Source organism: Beta vulgaris, chromosome 2 (genome assembly GCF_026745355.1).
Source record: "Beta vulgaris subsp. vulgaris cultivar EL10 chromosome 2, EL10.2, whole genome shotgun sequence".
Classification (NCBI taxonomy): Eukaryota; Viridiplantae; Streptophyta; class Magnoliopsida; order Caryophyllales; family Amaranthaceae; genus Beta; species Beta vulgaris.
The window spans coordinates 10,634,229-10,651,502 of NC_079203.1; the positions used below are offsets into that span (position 1 = coordinate 10,634,229).

General features: G+C 43.8%; 1 protein-coding gene across 1 annotated transcript; it reads right to left on the reverse strand.

Annotated features, from left to right (window-relative positions):
• Positions 1–2,911: 2,911 nt before the first annotated feature.
• LOC104884564 (uncharacterized) lies at positions 2,912–16,025 on the reverse strand. The gene is made up of 2 exons (XM_010669239.4): positions 15,297–16,025; positions 2,912–4,087 (listed from the first exon to the last, which is right to left on the reverse strand). Exons 1-2 carry the CDS (start codon positions 15,867–15,869, stop codon positions 3,392–3,394), a joined length of 1,269 nt encoding a protein of 422 aa, XP_010667541.1. The 5' UTR covers positions 15,870–16,025; the 3' UTR covers positions 2,912–3,391.
• Positions 16,026–17,274: the final 1,249 nt, after the last annotated feature.

Genomic DNA, 17,274 nt, shown 5'->3' on the forward strand with positions numbered 1-17,274 from the left:
ACAAGAAGAAACATGTTTATAAGGTCCCCACAAATCACAATGTACTCTCTCAAAAATCCTACTAGCCTTATGATCACTAATGGGAAATTTAGAGCGAGGATGTTTAGCACGAAAGCACACCTCACAACCCTTATTCAGACTACCCTGCAGATGAAGAACAGGAGGAAGCAATTTTAAAACTTTCTCGGACGGGTGACCCATGCGATGGTGCCATAAAGTCAAGGTAGGAGTAGCTTCGCCAACCGAAACATGATGTACGTAAGTTCCACCACCAAAGTAGTACAGTCCATCCCGTCTAACAACCGTTCCAATCAGATTCCTCAACGGGTCCTGTATAGCACAAACATCAGAATTGAATTGAACAACACAATTCAAAGTCGCAGTTAGTTGTGAAACAGAAAGTAAATTGCAATTTAAGTGAGGCACAAATAGAACATGAGTAAGAGTAATGGTGTCTGAGAGGCGCACACAACCCTCTTTTTGAGCCATAACAATCGCACCGAGAACCAGAAGGCGTGGCTGGGCTGCCACGAGAAGCAGCACGCACAGCGTAACTGACCACGTCATGGGAGGAATCGGGTGGGAAATGGGCTAACCGAACCCGTTCCGCTTGAACCACCAACTGATAAGCCCGATCAAGAGAGGGTAAAGGGTCTTGAGAAAGAATATTAGTTCGAACCGCACCATAAAAATCAGCATCTAGACCCATTAAAAATTGATGTAATTTGCGAGTATCACGACGTTTTTCATGCAGACTACCCGCGGAACATGAAAGGCAACAAGTACAGTGAATAATAGGTTCATGTTGATGGAGTTCTTCCCATAATACATTTAGTTTGCCATAATACGAAGCAATACTCATAGATTTAGGTTGAGAACATGTAGCAATAGAAGTGGTAAGTTGTTGAATACGTGGTCCATTTGCCATAGCAAATCGAGATTGAAGAGAGTCCCATAGACGTTTAGCATCTCGATATTTAGAAAGCGTACCTTTAATCTCCGGGGAGATAGTATTCATTATCCACGAGATAAGCATAGCTTGAATGGTACTCCAATCAGAAGAAGTGCATGGAGGCGTGGGAGAAGTAATCGAACCATCAAGAAAATCATATTTACGTCGAGCTTCAAGGGCCATTTGCATATCCGACGCCCATTGATCATAATTATCCGCCGTGAGCCGAGTTGGAGTAATGAAATCGCCTGGTCGATCTTGAGGACCGAGGAAGAAAGGGGAAGATGGAGTGATGGTTAAAGGCGGCGGTGGTGTGTCGGTTTTAGAGTTTTCAGCATCACCGGCCATGGTGATGAAATTTTCGTGGTTAGTGTCTGCGGTACTAGCCTGATACCATGACAAAGTTGCTAGGTCAAAGTTGTGTTGTCTTTCATTGCCTTTTGTGAATAATATATATAGTCCCTAGAGTTTAGGAAACCCAAGGAGACCTATTACAAGCATCCGTATCAATCAAATAACTGTTTCCTAATATATAGATTACATATATCTCAATAGTAACCGATAGGAATGCGAGGAGTGGTCATCGTCGTCGGCGCGATAGGGTACCGTTGATACTGGTGGTAGTCTTAGTGGTGTTAGTGGTGTTCTTCAGTTCTTGATGATGGTGTGAGCAGTGATGCTAGCTAAATGAAAAACGTTTGGACTTTGGAGTGCTAAGCTAAAAATATTAGGACGTAGGGGAAGCTTAAATGTTCATGAGTTTATTCTATGCTGTGGACTTGTGGTGCTTTATATAATATGAGTACAAGAAAATCAAAATCCGATAAGAAATAGTATTAAAAACGTTACTAGATAGATATGTCATGATAATTCCATAATCTAGTCTAGATAACAAGCCAATCAAGAAGCTGTTCTTGAGTACTCCTCTTCGTTGTTCAACACTTGCAAGTTTTAATGAAGATAAATATGCTAATTAAAGATGCAAATTCCTCTCTATGTTTTTTTCTTCTGTAACAATACTTTCGCTTTGGTGAAAACTTCAAATATTTTAGCTAAAATTGTCAACAACTACCTAATATATATCACTTTTCATAAACAACTACCTAATATAAAACTTTTTTAATTCAACTACCTAATACAGCTATTCCGTCAACATAACACTACCAAAACCGTTAACTTTTGAATTTTCCGTTAAATTTTCGAAAATCCCCAATTACATGAACCCTAACTTTAACTATTTCAAACCCCGTTTTAATAAATCTTAATTTCATCAATTTTCCCCCAAATCCCAATTTATAAACCCATATTTCATTAATTTTCCAAAACCCCCAATTTCTAAACCCTTATTTGTTAAGTAATTGGGGATTTCATTAATTTTCCTTAAGTAGAAATTAATGAAATCTGGGTTTATAAATTGGGGTTTTGGGGAATTGATTTATAAATTGGAATTTGTGGAAAAATTGATGAAATTAAGGTTCATCAAAATGGGGTTTCTTGAAATGATCGAAATTAGTGTTCATATAATTGGGGATTTTCGAAAAATTGACGGAAAATTCAAAAGTTAACGGTTTTGGTAGTGTTATGTTGACGGAATAGCTATATTAGGTAGTTGAATTAAAAAAGTTTTATATTAGGTAGTTGTTTATGAAAAGTGATATTTATTAGGTAGTTGTTGACAATTTTAATATAACGACCATAATAATCAGATAAGAAGTCCTATCGTATAATGCTAAATAGTAGTAGTTTATATGCAGTAGAAAGAGGAACATTTAGGACGGTTGCTTGCCATAAAAAAACTATGTATTATTGATTTTCTAGATTTACTGAAAATCAACTCTATCTTTTCTTAATAATTCTCAAACCCCTATTCTTATTATACTTCATGTAGTAAATCTTGTTATATTAAATTAATACTCTTATTATACCTATATAGGTTCATAAGTTGTTACAATCATATTCTGAAAATATGAGATCAAATGACAGTGATTAAAATTTATGGCTTGCTTACAGTAATTAGTTTTTGAACACAAGTGCCAATTTTTCCATGATATAGCCTGATGCACCATTATGGCTCCGTTTGGTAGGGCGTAAAACATTTTCAGTGTGAAATGATTTTCATGGAAAACAATTTACAATGGAAAACACAATTCCAAAATTAGTTTTCCGTTGTTTGGTTCGATGTAAGAAAAATGATGAAATGAAAGGAAAATGAAAGGGAAAGTAAGGAGGTAGTGAGAGGAGTGTACAAGAGAGATAAGGAATATAGTTTTCCCTTCATTTTGAAAGGAAAATGGTTTTCCATTATTAGGAGAGTAATTTTATCCCAAGGGAAAATGATTTTACACTCTTTTGCCAACCAAACAATGTAAAACTGAAAATAAAGGAAAACAGTTTTCCAGAAAAACATTTTACACCCTACCAAACGAAACCTATATGTAATCAAATATGCGGAAACCTACTCTTAACTATCTCCCAGTCTTTCTCAATTCTTTGTAGCATTCTTTCAGCCTCATTTTTCCTCATCCGCCATGATTTCTCCTTGCTTTCCATCTCCTTAAACCCCTTGCTCTTCTTCTCTATTCTCGATATGAGCTCTTCAACAATAGCCATATTACCACTCCGAGCTTTCTCAACATCCTTGATGGCACTTTCAGTCTTTTCTAGTTGCTTCAACAACTCCTCTTTCTTGGCTTTTGCTTCTAGAATTGTGTTACTAAGATTGATTTCAACAGTCTCTAGCTCACGAGCTTGAGCAGCATCCTTTTTAAGCTTATCCCTGATCTCTGATCTTCTTGTAGAGAATTTAGAATACTCGACAGAATTCTTAGAGGCTGATTCATGATTTTTCTTCATTGACTTGAGTTTCTCTTGAACTTCAACAAGTTTACTAGGGACTTTACCTCGGCCTTTGGATTTTGCATCAATGATAAGCACGTTCACTGCCTTCTCTAGCTCATTATCTCTCCCCAAGGATAAGATGGTATGGAAGTCTTTGATTTTCAGTTGATCAAATGTTTGCTTATTAGCTCTCTGGACAGAGTATTCTGACACTCTATCTGTGTGTGTACCATTCACTTTGTTGATATTAAGTGTGTCATCAAGGTTAGACTTGAGTTTGATGGCGGAATCAGATTTCTGGGTTTAACAATAATCAAAATTGGATAGCAGTATCAGTATTTCTAATTTAAATATTTCATTATAGAAGGCTATCCTACTGACATCTGAATCAAAAAAAGGAAGAGGTTGATAGTGATATACTTAGTTCTGGCTATTTGCAAATCCATAAGGGGTGTCTCGAACAAGAATTTCACAAAATTACCAAAAATGCACTACTATATATGCAAAATTTGCATACATTAGATATTAGAGAAATACACATGCCTAAAAAATAAAAAAAGAATCATAACTAAAGGAAAATATTCCAACTCTTATATCAAAATTTCACAGTAGTATGAAAATGTATGTGTATGGGGGCTGACTAAGTTCCATACCGGTTCAATTGATACCGGTCTAATAGCTTTTGGGCTTACGAGTCTGGGCTAAGATCCATTTTATATCTACAGCGCCTACGGGCCTAAAAAGATATATTTTCAGTTAAAGATAAGAATATATCCTAAGGGAATATTTCTGGGAATCTCTCCCGTGATTACCGGGCCCAACAATGAGATGGGCTTAATCAAGTCCCTATAAATACTCCGTTGATCTGAGTCATAAGGTACGTACACGAATCCCAATACATTATACTTGAGAGCTACCGGCTTTAAACCTAATACTGACTTAGGCATCGGAGGGGCGTTCCTCGGATCAACCCCCGAGGCTAGTTCACTTATTCTATTTTGCAGGAATCCAACCCGGCTTGAATACAAGGACTTACCGGTTCAGAACCCTGTGATTTGTCCATACCGGAACAATTGGCGCTAGAAGGAGGGGAGACAATACCTTGTAGTCTAAGCCATCCCTTGCATCCAAACAACCCTTATGGATCCTAAGCAGCCATTAGGGATGCCGGAAACCGATGAGAACAATGTCCCCATTGACCAAGCACCCCGGGGTATTCAACTCCGCTGCCGGCCGCTAGGCACACTCGACCGCCTGTGAACACTAGGAAAACTCCTGAAACTCCCCAGGAAGATATCTTCCACACCTTGCAGAATATGTTCACCCCAGAGCAACTCAGAAGCGCAGCGGAAGTGTTTCAGGCAATGGCAAGCGGAACTCCACCGACCGGTCCCCGGCCAAAGCGACCCTTGAGCAGAGCCCACAGTCCGGTGAGAAAACTTCGTACTCCATGGACGGGCCGCCAAGGTGAGCGAGACCGGCATGACCAGGATCAGGTGGCGCATTCGAAGACCCCCACAGAGCAGGTGGGGAATGAGGAGGAAGAAGAGGAGGAGGCGCAGGATACTGAGGTTCAGCAGCATTCCTCCCAGCCGAGAAGCCGAAGTGAATACCGGGTAGAGCGCAGGTGTCATTACGGAATTCCCCCTTTTCCACTGCAATTCTACAGGAGCCCATGGAAAAACTGAAAATGCCGACATGTAAGTATGACGGTAAGACGGACCCAGAGGATCACCTCTCGGCTTATGAGGGCCATATGATGTTGTACACTGATACTGACTCAGTATGGTGTAAGGTGTTCCCATCCACCTTAACCGGGTTGGGCAGACCTGGTTTAAAAGCATTCCGCCGGCAACTGTGTTCGATTTCCGACAACTGACATCCATGTTCGTAACACACTTTGTCAGCAATAAGCGTCGCGAACGAACAACCGGCGAGTTAATGTCTATTAAACAAGGGGAGACTGAAAGCTTGAGGGATTATGTCGGGCGTTTCAATGCCGAAGCCGTCACCATCCCAACACTGCAGCAGGAAGTAGCAGTACTGGCCCTAATGACGGGTTGAAAGAAGGACCCCATTTCGCAGTTATCTCGGCAGAAAAAAGATGACATGCCTAACAGAAGTCCTGGGAAAGGCTAATGACTTCATTAGGGGGAAGAGTTTGACAAGGCAGCTAACGCAAAAAGGCCAGTGGCCATAGAAAAAGACAAAGAGAAAGACAAAGATAAGGATCGCCGGGATGACAAATACCGGAAGGATAAAAAATCGGAGTCAACTGGCAGAAAAGAGGAAAGCAACTCGTGAAAAAGGGGTTCGAAGGGAGGCCAGACAAATACAACAATTATACTCCTCTAACAATATCCCGGGCCCGGATTTTTGAACTTCATAGTAAGGACGATAAGTGGCAAAGGCCGCGAAAAATGTACTACAAGGGTAGGGATAAGTCCAAGTGGTGCGAATTTCATGATGATTACGGCCACAAAACAGACATTGTAAGGACCTTAAGGACGGGATCGAAGACCTCGTTATGCGAGGCTACTTTACCCAGTACCTATCAAGGAACGATCGCAAGACTCCTCCCAGGGAGGACGACAATGGCAATAGAAGGCCGGTTAAAGGACAGGATCACTGAGATCCACATCATCAGCGGAGGACCAACTAGAGGCGGTAGATTCACGGGTGAAAGCCAGCCTCAAAGAAGTCCGTCACCAGGTGAACTATAACAACGCCAGAAAATGGCCGGCACCCCCATCTATGCCGTCTGTAGCTTTTACCTCAGAGGACGCTAAGGGAATCGTCTATCCTCACGACGACCCTTTGGTAGTATCTCTGCAAATTTCCAATGCGATGGTTCACCGTGTCTAGTGACGGAGGAAGCTCCGCCAATATCCTCTACAAAGAGACATTTGAAAAGATGGGATTTGACGAAACATGTCTGAAACCAGTCTCTTACCCGGTTATCGGCTTCACAGGAGCATCTGTTGTCCCAGAAGGGACGGTAAAGTTGGCGGTCAAAATAGGAGAAGGGTCCCGATCGAAAGACCTCATGGTGGAATTTCTGGTTGTAGACGTCCCGGCGGCGTATAATGCCATCATTGGGAGGCCGCTAATTCATGACGCCCAGGCTGTGGTCTCAACATATCACCTTACCATGATCTACACCTCTAACGACGGTAACCCGGAGAAAATCAGAGGCAATCAAGAGTCGGCAAGGGCATGCTACCTTACCGCACTAAAACACTCTGATCATAAAAGACCGGCCGACACGCCGCCGTTGGAAAGAAAACGGAGAAGGCTGGAAAATAAGGTCAGGAAGGACCTGTCCATGGAGAATTTCGAGGGAAGGCCGGCAGATCAGCCGAGGCCTAGCCCTGCGGGAGAAACGGAAGAAATAAGTTTGGAAGAAGACAGACCTGACAGAACAGTGAAAATCGGATCTGATTTGGGTGAAGAAGTGAAGGTCAACTTAATTTCCCTGTTAAGAGGGCATGCCGACATTTTCGCCTTCTCGGCAGACGAAATGCCGGGCATTGATCCGGATTTCATGGTACATCGCCTGAACGTGAACGAGGGTAAGGCCGGTAAAGCAAAAGAAGCGAAACTTCTCAGCAGAAAAGAACGCGGCTATTAAGGTGGAAGTAGACAAGCTGCTGGCGGCAGACTTTATTGAACCCTGCGACTACCCGGAGTGGTTGGCAAATGTAGTAATGGTGAAAAAATCCAATGGGACATGGCGCATGTGTGTAGACTTTACCGACCTCAACAAAGCCTGCCCAAAGGACTGCTACCCCTTGCCGAGAATTCACCAGCTAGTAGACTCAACTAGCGGCCATGCATTGTTAAGTTTCATGGATGCTTTCTCAGGGTACCACCAGATAAGCTTGCTCAAGTCCGACAGGAATAAAGCGGCCTTCATCACAGACGCGGAGTTTACGCCATAAAAGCAATGCCGTTTGGACTCAAAAATGCCGGTGCTACCTATCAAAAGCTGGTAGACAAGATCTTCGAACACCAAAAAGGCAGAAATGTAGAAGTATATATGGAGACAGTATAGTTAAGAGCTTAACTGAAGAGGACCATATAGTTGACCTAGAAGAAACATTCGAAACACTCCGGCAACACCAAATGAAGTTAAACCCGAAGAAATGCGTGTTTGGAGTACGATCCGGCAAGTTCCTCGGCTTCATGGTGAGCGAAAGGGGGATAGATGCCAACCCGGACAAAATTAAAGCCATCAGTGACCTCCCGGAGCCAAAGAGCATCCGGGACATTCAAAAGCTGACAGGGAGGATGGCGGCCCTAACAAGGTTCGTTTCCAAATCAGCAGAGAAGGCCTTGCCATTCTTCAAAATACTCCGAGGAAATAAGAAGTTTGAATGGGGAGAAGAGCAGAAGCAAGCCTTCGAAAAGGTAAAGGAGCACTTCCAACGACTGCCCACCATAACCGGCCAGAGTTGGGGGAAAAACTACAGCTATATGTGTCGGTAACCGAGAAGACGGTCGCGGCGGTGTTACTGGTGAACGGGAGGGCAGCAAAGCCCCATATACTTTGTCAGTCACGTACTTGCCGGAGCAGAGCAGAGGTATGAACTGCTGGAAAAAATGGCCTATGCCGTCTTGATTGCAGCAAGAAAGCTGAGACCATACTTTGACTCCCACACTGTCCAAGTCCTCACAAATCAGCCTTTGGAAAAAGCCCTCCACAAACTAGACACCACAGGGAGACTATTGAAGTGGGCAATGAGCTGTCGGAGTTCGACATAGAATACCGGCCGCGTACCGCGATCAAAGCCCAAGCTTTAGCAGACTTCATAGTGGAGACAACTTACTCTGAACCCGCAGAATCCGCCGGCAGGTGGAAAATCGAGGTGGATGGATCAGCAGCCCAGAGTGGAGCCGGAGCCGGAGTGGTCATGACATCTCCGGAAGGGGAAATCTTTGAACATGCCATCCGCTTCGGGTTTAAGGCCTCCAACAATGAAGCTGAGTACGAAGCAGCCCTGGCCGGACTAAGTCTGAGCATTGCGGCTGGAGCAAGAAACGTCATTATGATAACGGACTCACAATTAATCTCAAGCCAAATTGAGGGAACGTATGAGGCCCGAGAACCGGTAATGCAGAAATACCTACATCTGGTAAAGAACATGGTAAAGGGACTACAAGCTTCGAAGTGCAATTGGTCCCGAGAGCAGAAAACATGGCGGCAGCGCCTTATCAAAACTGGCGAGTTCCAGTCTAACGACAAGAAAAGGAACGTCAGGGTGGAGACCTTGGTAGCAGAAGTATGAAGTTGTCCCAGCATCCGTTAATACAATCGCTACCGAACCAGAATGGTATGAGGGTATACTGGCATATAAGCTCAAAGGTGAGCTCCCGGAAGATAAGATGACGGCACAAAAACTGAGAAGGGATATCTGTCTGGTATTGCATCTTTCAAGGGCAGTTGTACAAAAAGGGTTCTCACTACCTTTACTAAGGTGCGTCACGGCCAACGAAGCGACAAAATAATAGAGGAAATTCATGAAGGAATATGCGGGAACCATATCGGGGGTAAAGCGTTAGCACTGAAAGCACTGCGAGCAGGGTTTTACTGGCCTACAATGCTGACGGATGCCCAAACCTACGTGAAAAAATGCGATAAGTGTCAAAGGTTCGCACCAGTGATCAACCAGCCGGCCAATGATCTCCAGCCGATATTAAATCCAATCCCTTTCGCACAGTGGGGGATGGACATTATAGGGCCCTTTACGCCGGCATCCGGGGGAAGAAAATTCTTAATAGTGGGTATTGACTACTTCACGAAATGGATAGAGGCAGAGCCAACGGCAAAAATAACGGCTAATCAGGTAAAGAAGTTTATCTGGCAGAACATCATCACTAGGTTCGGCATCCCGATGGGAATAGTGATGGATCATGGCGTCCAGTTCGATTGCGGTCCGATACGCGACTTTTTGCGTCCTTACAGCATCAAGTTCGCCTACTCTTCAGTCTGCCATCCGCAAAGCAACGGCCAAGCTGAAGCCGCTAACAAACAAATCCTCAATGCCCTTAAGAAAAGGTTAGATGAGCTGAAGGGAGCATGGGCCGACATGGTACCAGCAGTGCTGTGGTCCAACAGGACCACCGAAAAGGAGGCCACCGGAGAAACCCCGTTCAGGTTAGCTTTCGGGGCAGAGGCGGTACTCCCGGTGGAAGTAGGATTACCCAACTGGCGGATTCTGAACTATGAGCCCGTTTTGAATGAACAGGAGGACTTAGACCTCTTGCAAGAGGTCAGATTGGCTGCAGAGCTGAGGTCGGCAGCATACAAAGACCGGATAAGCAAAGCCTACAATAAAAGAGTGCAAAGCCGTCCAATCTCCAAAGGAGACCTCGTCCTCAGGTGGACGGCAGCGACGGGAAAAGCCCACGTGGACGGAAAGCTTACGGCCAATTGGGAAGGACCTTACTTGGTCAAAGAAGAGATAGTACCAGGGTCATATCGGCTCGAAGACATGGCAGGCAAGCTGTTGAAAAATAGTTGGAACGCCAGTGTCCTTAAGAAATACTATGTTTAGTTATCAGATTGGCAATGTTGCCAGTAGGAGTGAATAATCAGGCGCCTGTGCCAGAGATTTATTAGTTAAATTGTAGGCAATAATTCCGGCATAGCCGGGGAGAGCCGTTTTATCTTAATAAAATGAGCATCTTCCACACACATCAGTCAATGCTGCCCCACCCCATCAGTGTGAAACCCGTCAATGACCTTCGTGGATCTGCCGGTATAAAATAAATTAAACATTATTGATTAATCAGTCAATGACCTTAGTGGATCTGCTGAATTAATCAATAGTGTGAAACCGGTCAATGACCTTCGTGGATCTGCCGGTATAAAATAAATTAAACATTATTGATTAATCAGTCAATGACCTTAGTGGATCTGCTGAATTAATCAATAGTGTGAAACCGGTCAATGACCTTCGTGGATCTGCCGGTATAAAAAATTAAACATTATTGATTAATCAGTCGATGACCTTAGTGGATCTGCTGAATTAATCAATAGTGTAAACCGGTCAATGACCTTCGTGGATCTGCCGGTATAAAATAAATTAAACATTATTGATTAATCAGTCAATGACCTTAGTGGATCTGCTGAATTAATCAATAGTGTGAAACCGGTCAATGACCTTCGTGGATCTGCCGGTATAAAATAAATTAAGCATTATTGATTAATCAGTCAATGACCTTAGTGGATCTGCTGAAGTAATCAATAGTGTGAAACCGGTCAATGACCTTCGTGGATCTGCCGCTATAAAATAAATTAAGCATTAAACCGTCAATGACAACATGGAAATCGGTCAATAACCACAAACATAACAAACAATAAAAGACGATACAAAAGTCCATCAAAAAACTGTACTTCATTAATCAATGAAAAATTACAATCCTAGAGCTAAGCAGTCAACCACATACGGTATGACCGCCAAAAGAAAAGCAAAAAGCCGATCACAGGCGAACGGATTTACAGATTGGTAAAGATAGTTTGGCAGCCCAAGAAGAAAGACGGCATGGGGGCATAAAGCACACCACCCACAAAGTGACCCAATACAAGAAGGGCAAGGAGGAAGGCTGAGAGTCTACTTGGCTTGCTCTTCTCTCAGAGCCGTCAACAACAACCACTGGCTCCTCCAGAGTAGGATCGCATCAGGGTTGAAGTATCGCGGCGTCGTTGACAGCCTCTTGCTCCTCTCAAATTCAACTCTGGGGTCAGCATTGGCGATGTCAGCTTCAGTAACACCGGGATCCAGGTCCTCACCTTCAACAGGTAGCCCATGGACGAGGTTGGTATGCGCCTCTCGATCTTGGACCAGTCGAGCTCCGGGAAGGTGTGACGAACACATCTCATGGCCGCAGACCAGCCACCGTTGTACCGGTTGAGTAAACGGCTTACGAAGTCCATACCCTTTTGGTACTCCCTAACGGTGGCGCGCTCCAGCTCTTTGGCTTCAGAAATTTGTCCCCGGAGAAGCCTAATCTCCTCATCCTTATTGAACAGGACCACAGAGTGATCTTCCACCGCCTTTGTCAGGGTGGCATCAGCCTTGCTCTCCGCAGCCAGCGCGTCGTTCTTCTCGGTAATTGCCGCAAGCAGCTCTTGCTCCTTAACGGCCATTCTACCTTTCAGCTCCTTATTCTCCTTAACTTCGTTGAAGTAAGAAGTCTGAAAGTACCGGTAGAAGTCGCAGAGCTCTTTACCGGACTGGGCAGACTGCAAAAGGCAAAGAGAAACAGAAAGGTCAAGACAACGAATAGACCGATAGCAAACTTGCAAAAGAAAAGGTAAAGGTTGTTGATCTTACCAGGGCCAAATTATGCGCATGCGTGGCGGCAAGCGTATAAACCTCGTCCACCGGAATGTCGTATTTAAGCTGTGTAGCTTTTAAAATACGGTATCCCAGATTCCCGCCCTCAAGAGGACGGTCCAAGAGCAGCGATTCGTCGTCCAAAACAGTCATCTTTGGATCGAACTTCTCGCCATTCTTCACCGGAGAGCGAGCCCAGCGCCTCTTCAAAACATCCAGCATCTCCATCCGGTCTCGCTCCAGATAGCCCTGCTTTCTGGGCTTGGCGAAGGGCTCCAGGCCGGGAACCATATCCGGCAGAGTAAGTTGCTTATAGATCTAGGGCCGCAGGGAGGAGGTGCCTACCTCGGCAACCCGGCCGGAAAGCAAGGGGGGAGCAGTGGAAACATTAGTTTCCTTGTCCTTGCCAACCCTAGAGGCAATCTTTTTGGCCGCCGGCTCGGCCACCGTCTGCTCCGGTTTCCTTTTCCGGGCCTGAACCTCCGCCTGACGGCGTTGCAGGAGAATAGTATCCCTAACATCGTCGTCAGTACCGGATCTCCGGACGGACCCCCGACCACCTCGGCCTCCTCGGCCGCCACCAGCCGGCAGTTGGATAGGGACGTACTTGCTTGCAGGCTTAGGAGGCATGTTACTCAAAGGCCGGTAAGATCTGTCGACGTGAAGGGCTTCACGGATCAGAAATCCTTGCCTACAAAGAGGACGAGATCGCAGTCAGAAAACAGCAATTAAAGCAGAAATATAGCAAACAAAAGCAAAAACAAAACACACCGTATGGGTCAGACCGGCAGAAGCCTAAGGCCGACAAAGCCGGGTTAGTAAAAACATAGCTGGTGTGAGGAAGCCAGTACTTGGGAACTGGTATTCTCTTCTTGCCTCTCAGCGCCGGGATAGAGTCCGACGCAAAGTAATCAAAGGCCACACGTTCCCGGCGGGTTAAACCCCTATCCCTGATATGTTCCATGCGAGAACGGGGTTTAGTCCATTGACGTCTCAAAGGGAAATCATCAGGAACACGCACCCAGAAGAATCGGCCTCTCCAGAGCTTGAGGGAGCTAGGTTTGGGGTAAACCGTTAACTTACCCGCTTTCGTGTATATCGACATCCACCCGCCACGGCCCTCAAGCTCGTTATCCCGGGACTTACTTTTCTTCCCGGCCCCTTTACCCTTGGCAGAGCCGTCTTCCTTAATCCAGTGGAGTTTGCAGAAGAGGTTCAAGGTTTCCGGAAAACCCTTATAACGGACAACCCAAGCATAGGCCATCAAATTCCGCCATCCTAAGGGGGTCAGTTGAGCCAAACATATGTTCCAGGCTTTAAAGACCTTGACGAAAAATGGATCCAAGGGAAATCGCAGTCCAAAATCAAGCATGTGGGCATAAATAGCCACATGACCGGAAGGGCAATCTGTTACACGGCTTCCTTCAGCCGGAAGGACTAATTTGTAATCGTCCGGAAAAGCAAAATATTGGGGACCCTTAATCAGAAATTTGCTTTGCCGGCAGGTCCTCGCCCAGCCGCTATCTAATTGGACACTACCAGCACAGCCCTCATCACTGGGCGGCATGAACAGTTCCGCTAGGGTATCCTTATCAGAATCCTCAGGGATTATCTCGGGAGGGTCCTCTCGGTCAGAATCCGACTCAGCTTCTAAGGTGGTGGACTCCTCATCCGTCCCCGCTACATATTTTTCTACACTCTCTACAGCATCTGAGTGGACAGGAGAGGCCGGAATCTCCCTAGGTACCGGTCTATAGGATGTCTCACCCACCTCAAAGGTAGAGCACCTGACAGGAGACGAGCCGGAAGGAAACAATTCAGGGGAATGTTCAGCTAGACCTCTCATGGTTCCATACTGACCTAAAGCCCCGGCTTGTCCCAGTACCATCTTTAAAGGGGAGGCATGAATGGCCGGCTCCACATCTGGTCTACCGGAAGTACTACAATCATTCTGGCTATTTACCCTATGTTCTGAAGTAGGAGTAACCAGGGGATGTGGTAACCTCTACTGACCTAATGGAGGTGTTATCAGACTCGGCATCACTCTCACTCATAATAGAAGGAGACTTAGATATGTCTTGGGAATCAGAATTTTCAGAATTGGACGACATTATAAATAAGACGGTATGAAAGATCGGAAAAAGTTTTGATAAAATACCTGGAAGTAAAGACGCGAAGGGAAAATACACCGGAATCAACTGGTAGCGTGAGGCCGGAATGAGAGATCAAGCAAATGCCGCCAAGGAAACGAAAGGATTTTGGAGAGAGAAAGTCCGATATGAGCACGATCACAAGAGAGAGATTGCAAGAAGTGAGAAGTAGAGGTTGCACAAGAGGTATTTATAGAAAAAGTCGCGGTCGAGATTAAGTGACGCTTCGTCTTCCCGACATGATCATGCCACGTGTTTTAGTAGCACCCAGCTGTGAAGCAATCACTCTTCGAAGAGCTTTCAATGTAGGTACGCAGCTCGAGGTGACCGTTGGAATTCCCTGACAACGATTCACATTCTCTCGCTAAAAGTAACTCAGCATCTCCCATAACGGTTTGCAACCTATTAAATCGGATACGCCTATAATAGGCATACCGGCTTGGGGGCTAGTTGTATGGGGGCTGACTAAGTTCCATACCGGTTCAATTGATACCGGTCTAATAGCTTTTGGGCTTACGAGTCTGGGCTAAGATCCATTTTATATCTACAACGCCTACGGGCCTAAAAAGATATATTTTCAGTTAAAGATAAGAATATATCCTAACGGAATATTCCTGGGAATCTCTCCCGTGATTACCGGGCCCAACAATGAGATGGGCTTAATCAAGTCCCTATAAATACTCCGTTGATCTGAGTCATAAGGTACGTACACGAATCCCAATACATTATACTTGAGAGCTACCGGCTTTAAACCTAATACTGACTTAGGCATCGGAGGGGCGTTCCTCGGATCAACCCCCGAGGCTAGTTCACTTATTCTATTTTGCAGGAATCCAACCCGGCTTGAATACAAGGACTTACCGGTTCAGAACCCTGTGACTTGTCCCATACCGGAACAGTATGAAAAGCAATATTATGTGATTAAGTATGACCATTACATTTGCAATTAGTTACTTTTATAATAAAAGTTTTGGACATAATACAAAGTGTAAAAACAAGAATAAAGGAACTCACATCTTTAGCAGACATCTTAACCTCTTGATCGGCTACATTGCAAGACACGGAAACAACATTGATCCTCTTAATTTCCTCCGTTGATATAGAATCAGTATCACCCTTCTTTGATGATTGATAATCGATCTCAACTAAATCAACGATCCACAATGTCATATATTCAGTGCTTGTCCAATGACCTGGTTCATCATGGGTGACAGAATTTCTCCAAGGAGGAGGCCCCCGGTTGGCCTTTAATGTACTTCCTGTGTGACTCTTAAGTTTGATATAGAGGCCTTCTTTGATAGGCTCCCACTCTGTAGTTGGACCCTGGTTGATTGTCTGTATAACCTTCTTCCCTGTCATTCCTAACAGGAATGGATCTTCAGTGGTGGTTAAGTAACGCCAGCTGGAGCAGCTCCTGAGGCGGATGACATTGGGTTTCCCCTCGACAAGCTCGTAGCACCAACGAGCCTTGTCAGAGGAGTTGTCGCGGCTTTGCTTGATTGTTTCCTCGTCTTTGTGGGCTATTAGGTACTTGCTTTTGCTGCTGCGTTTTAGCCGGAAGACTTTTGCTCTCTTGAAGAACTCCATTTCATAGAGAGGGTGAGTTATTTTTTGGAGTTAGATGGGAAAGCAAGGTGTGGAAAAACATAGGATAAATTTGGTCAAGTTGACTTTATGGACTTTGTCAACTGCCAGACTAAGATGCTAGTTAGATACATGATGGGGAAGGGAAGAAAAAAAAGGAAGAATCATGGATAGTTTGTGTTTGCAACCTGCACCAGCAATAAAATATAGGTCATATTTTTTTGGTTTTTTCTTTTGGCTTATGTGGAGTTTTATACTAAAAAAAGATTTATACAGAAATTTGGTTTTCTATTTCAATATACTTCTATAACAATTCAGAATTTTTATCAACTGTATCAGTTGCAATAGGACGCTAAGGGTCCGTTTGGTTGGAAATATTTTAGGCTTGAAAATGGATTGAGGTAACACACTCCCTTATTTTATGTTTGGTTGGGTTATCCATTTTTTTCACTCCCTTACTAACCCAATTTTGATTCCCCCATCTTGAAACCCTCCTAACACCATAGGAAACAAAAAGTAAGGGAGTCATTAGGCCAATGATTCCATTCCTACATCAAAACAAACAAGTGTCTAAAGTAACACATTCCATTTCCATTCCATCCTTTCATCCCATTCCATTCCCTTTCCATTCCTTATTTTGAACCAAACGACCCCTAAATGTATGTCCTAAAATTTTCAGTACCAATTTTTCTTCAAGATTGAGACCTCAAGTTGCAAGTAGTGATTCATAGTTGGCGGCGTTAAGACATGTCATAGTTGCAAACTCTGCAATAATATTGATATTTGATTCATAGTAGTAACTTGCAATAATGTTGATATGACATTGTGTTAATTCATTTCAAGTTGGCAATATACTACAACTTCTTTGAGCTGTATGAGTGTATAAGTCTTCAAGGAAAACCGTAATATTTTATCATAACATGTTCAGACATTTCATCTTCCATGTCCATTTTTGGAAGAAAGTGATTCAGGAGGTTATATATAGAATTAGAACTATAGAAGTATATTTACTACTAATAATGAAAAAAATCTTTGGTGTATAGGTTATCATATGTTGAAAATAATTAGAAGATTATCTTCAATCTCTATTATATAAGCCAAGGGAGGAGGTGTGGTGTCCTTTTTTGAAGTGACTAAAAGTACCCTTAATGATCTAATTAATGGAATGAAAAAAATTACAAAAGCAAATCATTTAAAAATTCTCATTCCAACTTGCCATTTAAAACAAGTTTAAAATGGTATATGCATCAAATACTTCAATCAAAAATTAAATGGACAAATAGTTATACCTTATAAAAAAGATGGCATAGATAACGTGCGCATGAAAAGTCTGAACATTCACTACCTTTGATACTCTTTAATTCTGTTAAACCAACTCATTATTTTTGTTCTCTCTGTTCAATATTCA

What these genes read in the sequence shown, in the direction of transcription:
- LOC104884564 (XM_010669239.4), bottom strand. Translation starts at nt 15,869, where the DNA reads ATGGAGTTCTTCAAGAGAGCAAAAGTCTTCCGGCTAAAACGCAGCAGC. An exon ending in TTAAGATGTCTGCTAAAGAT is followed by an intron (nt 4,088 to 15,296) that starts GTGAGTTCCTTT and finishes TGTTAAACCCAG; the next exon opens with AAATCTGATTCCGCCATCAA.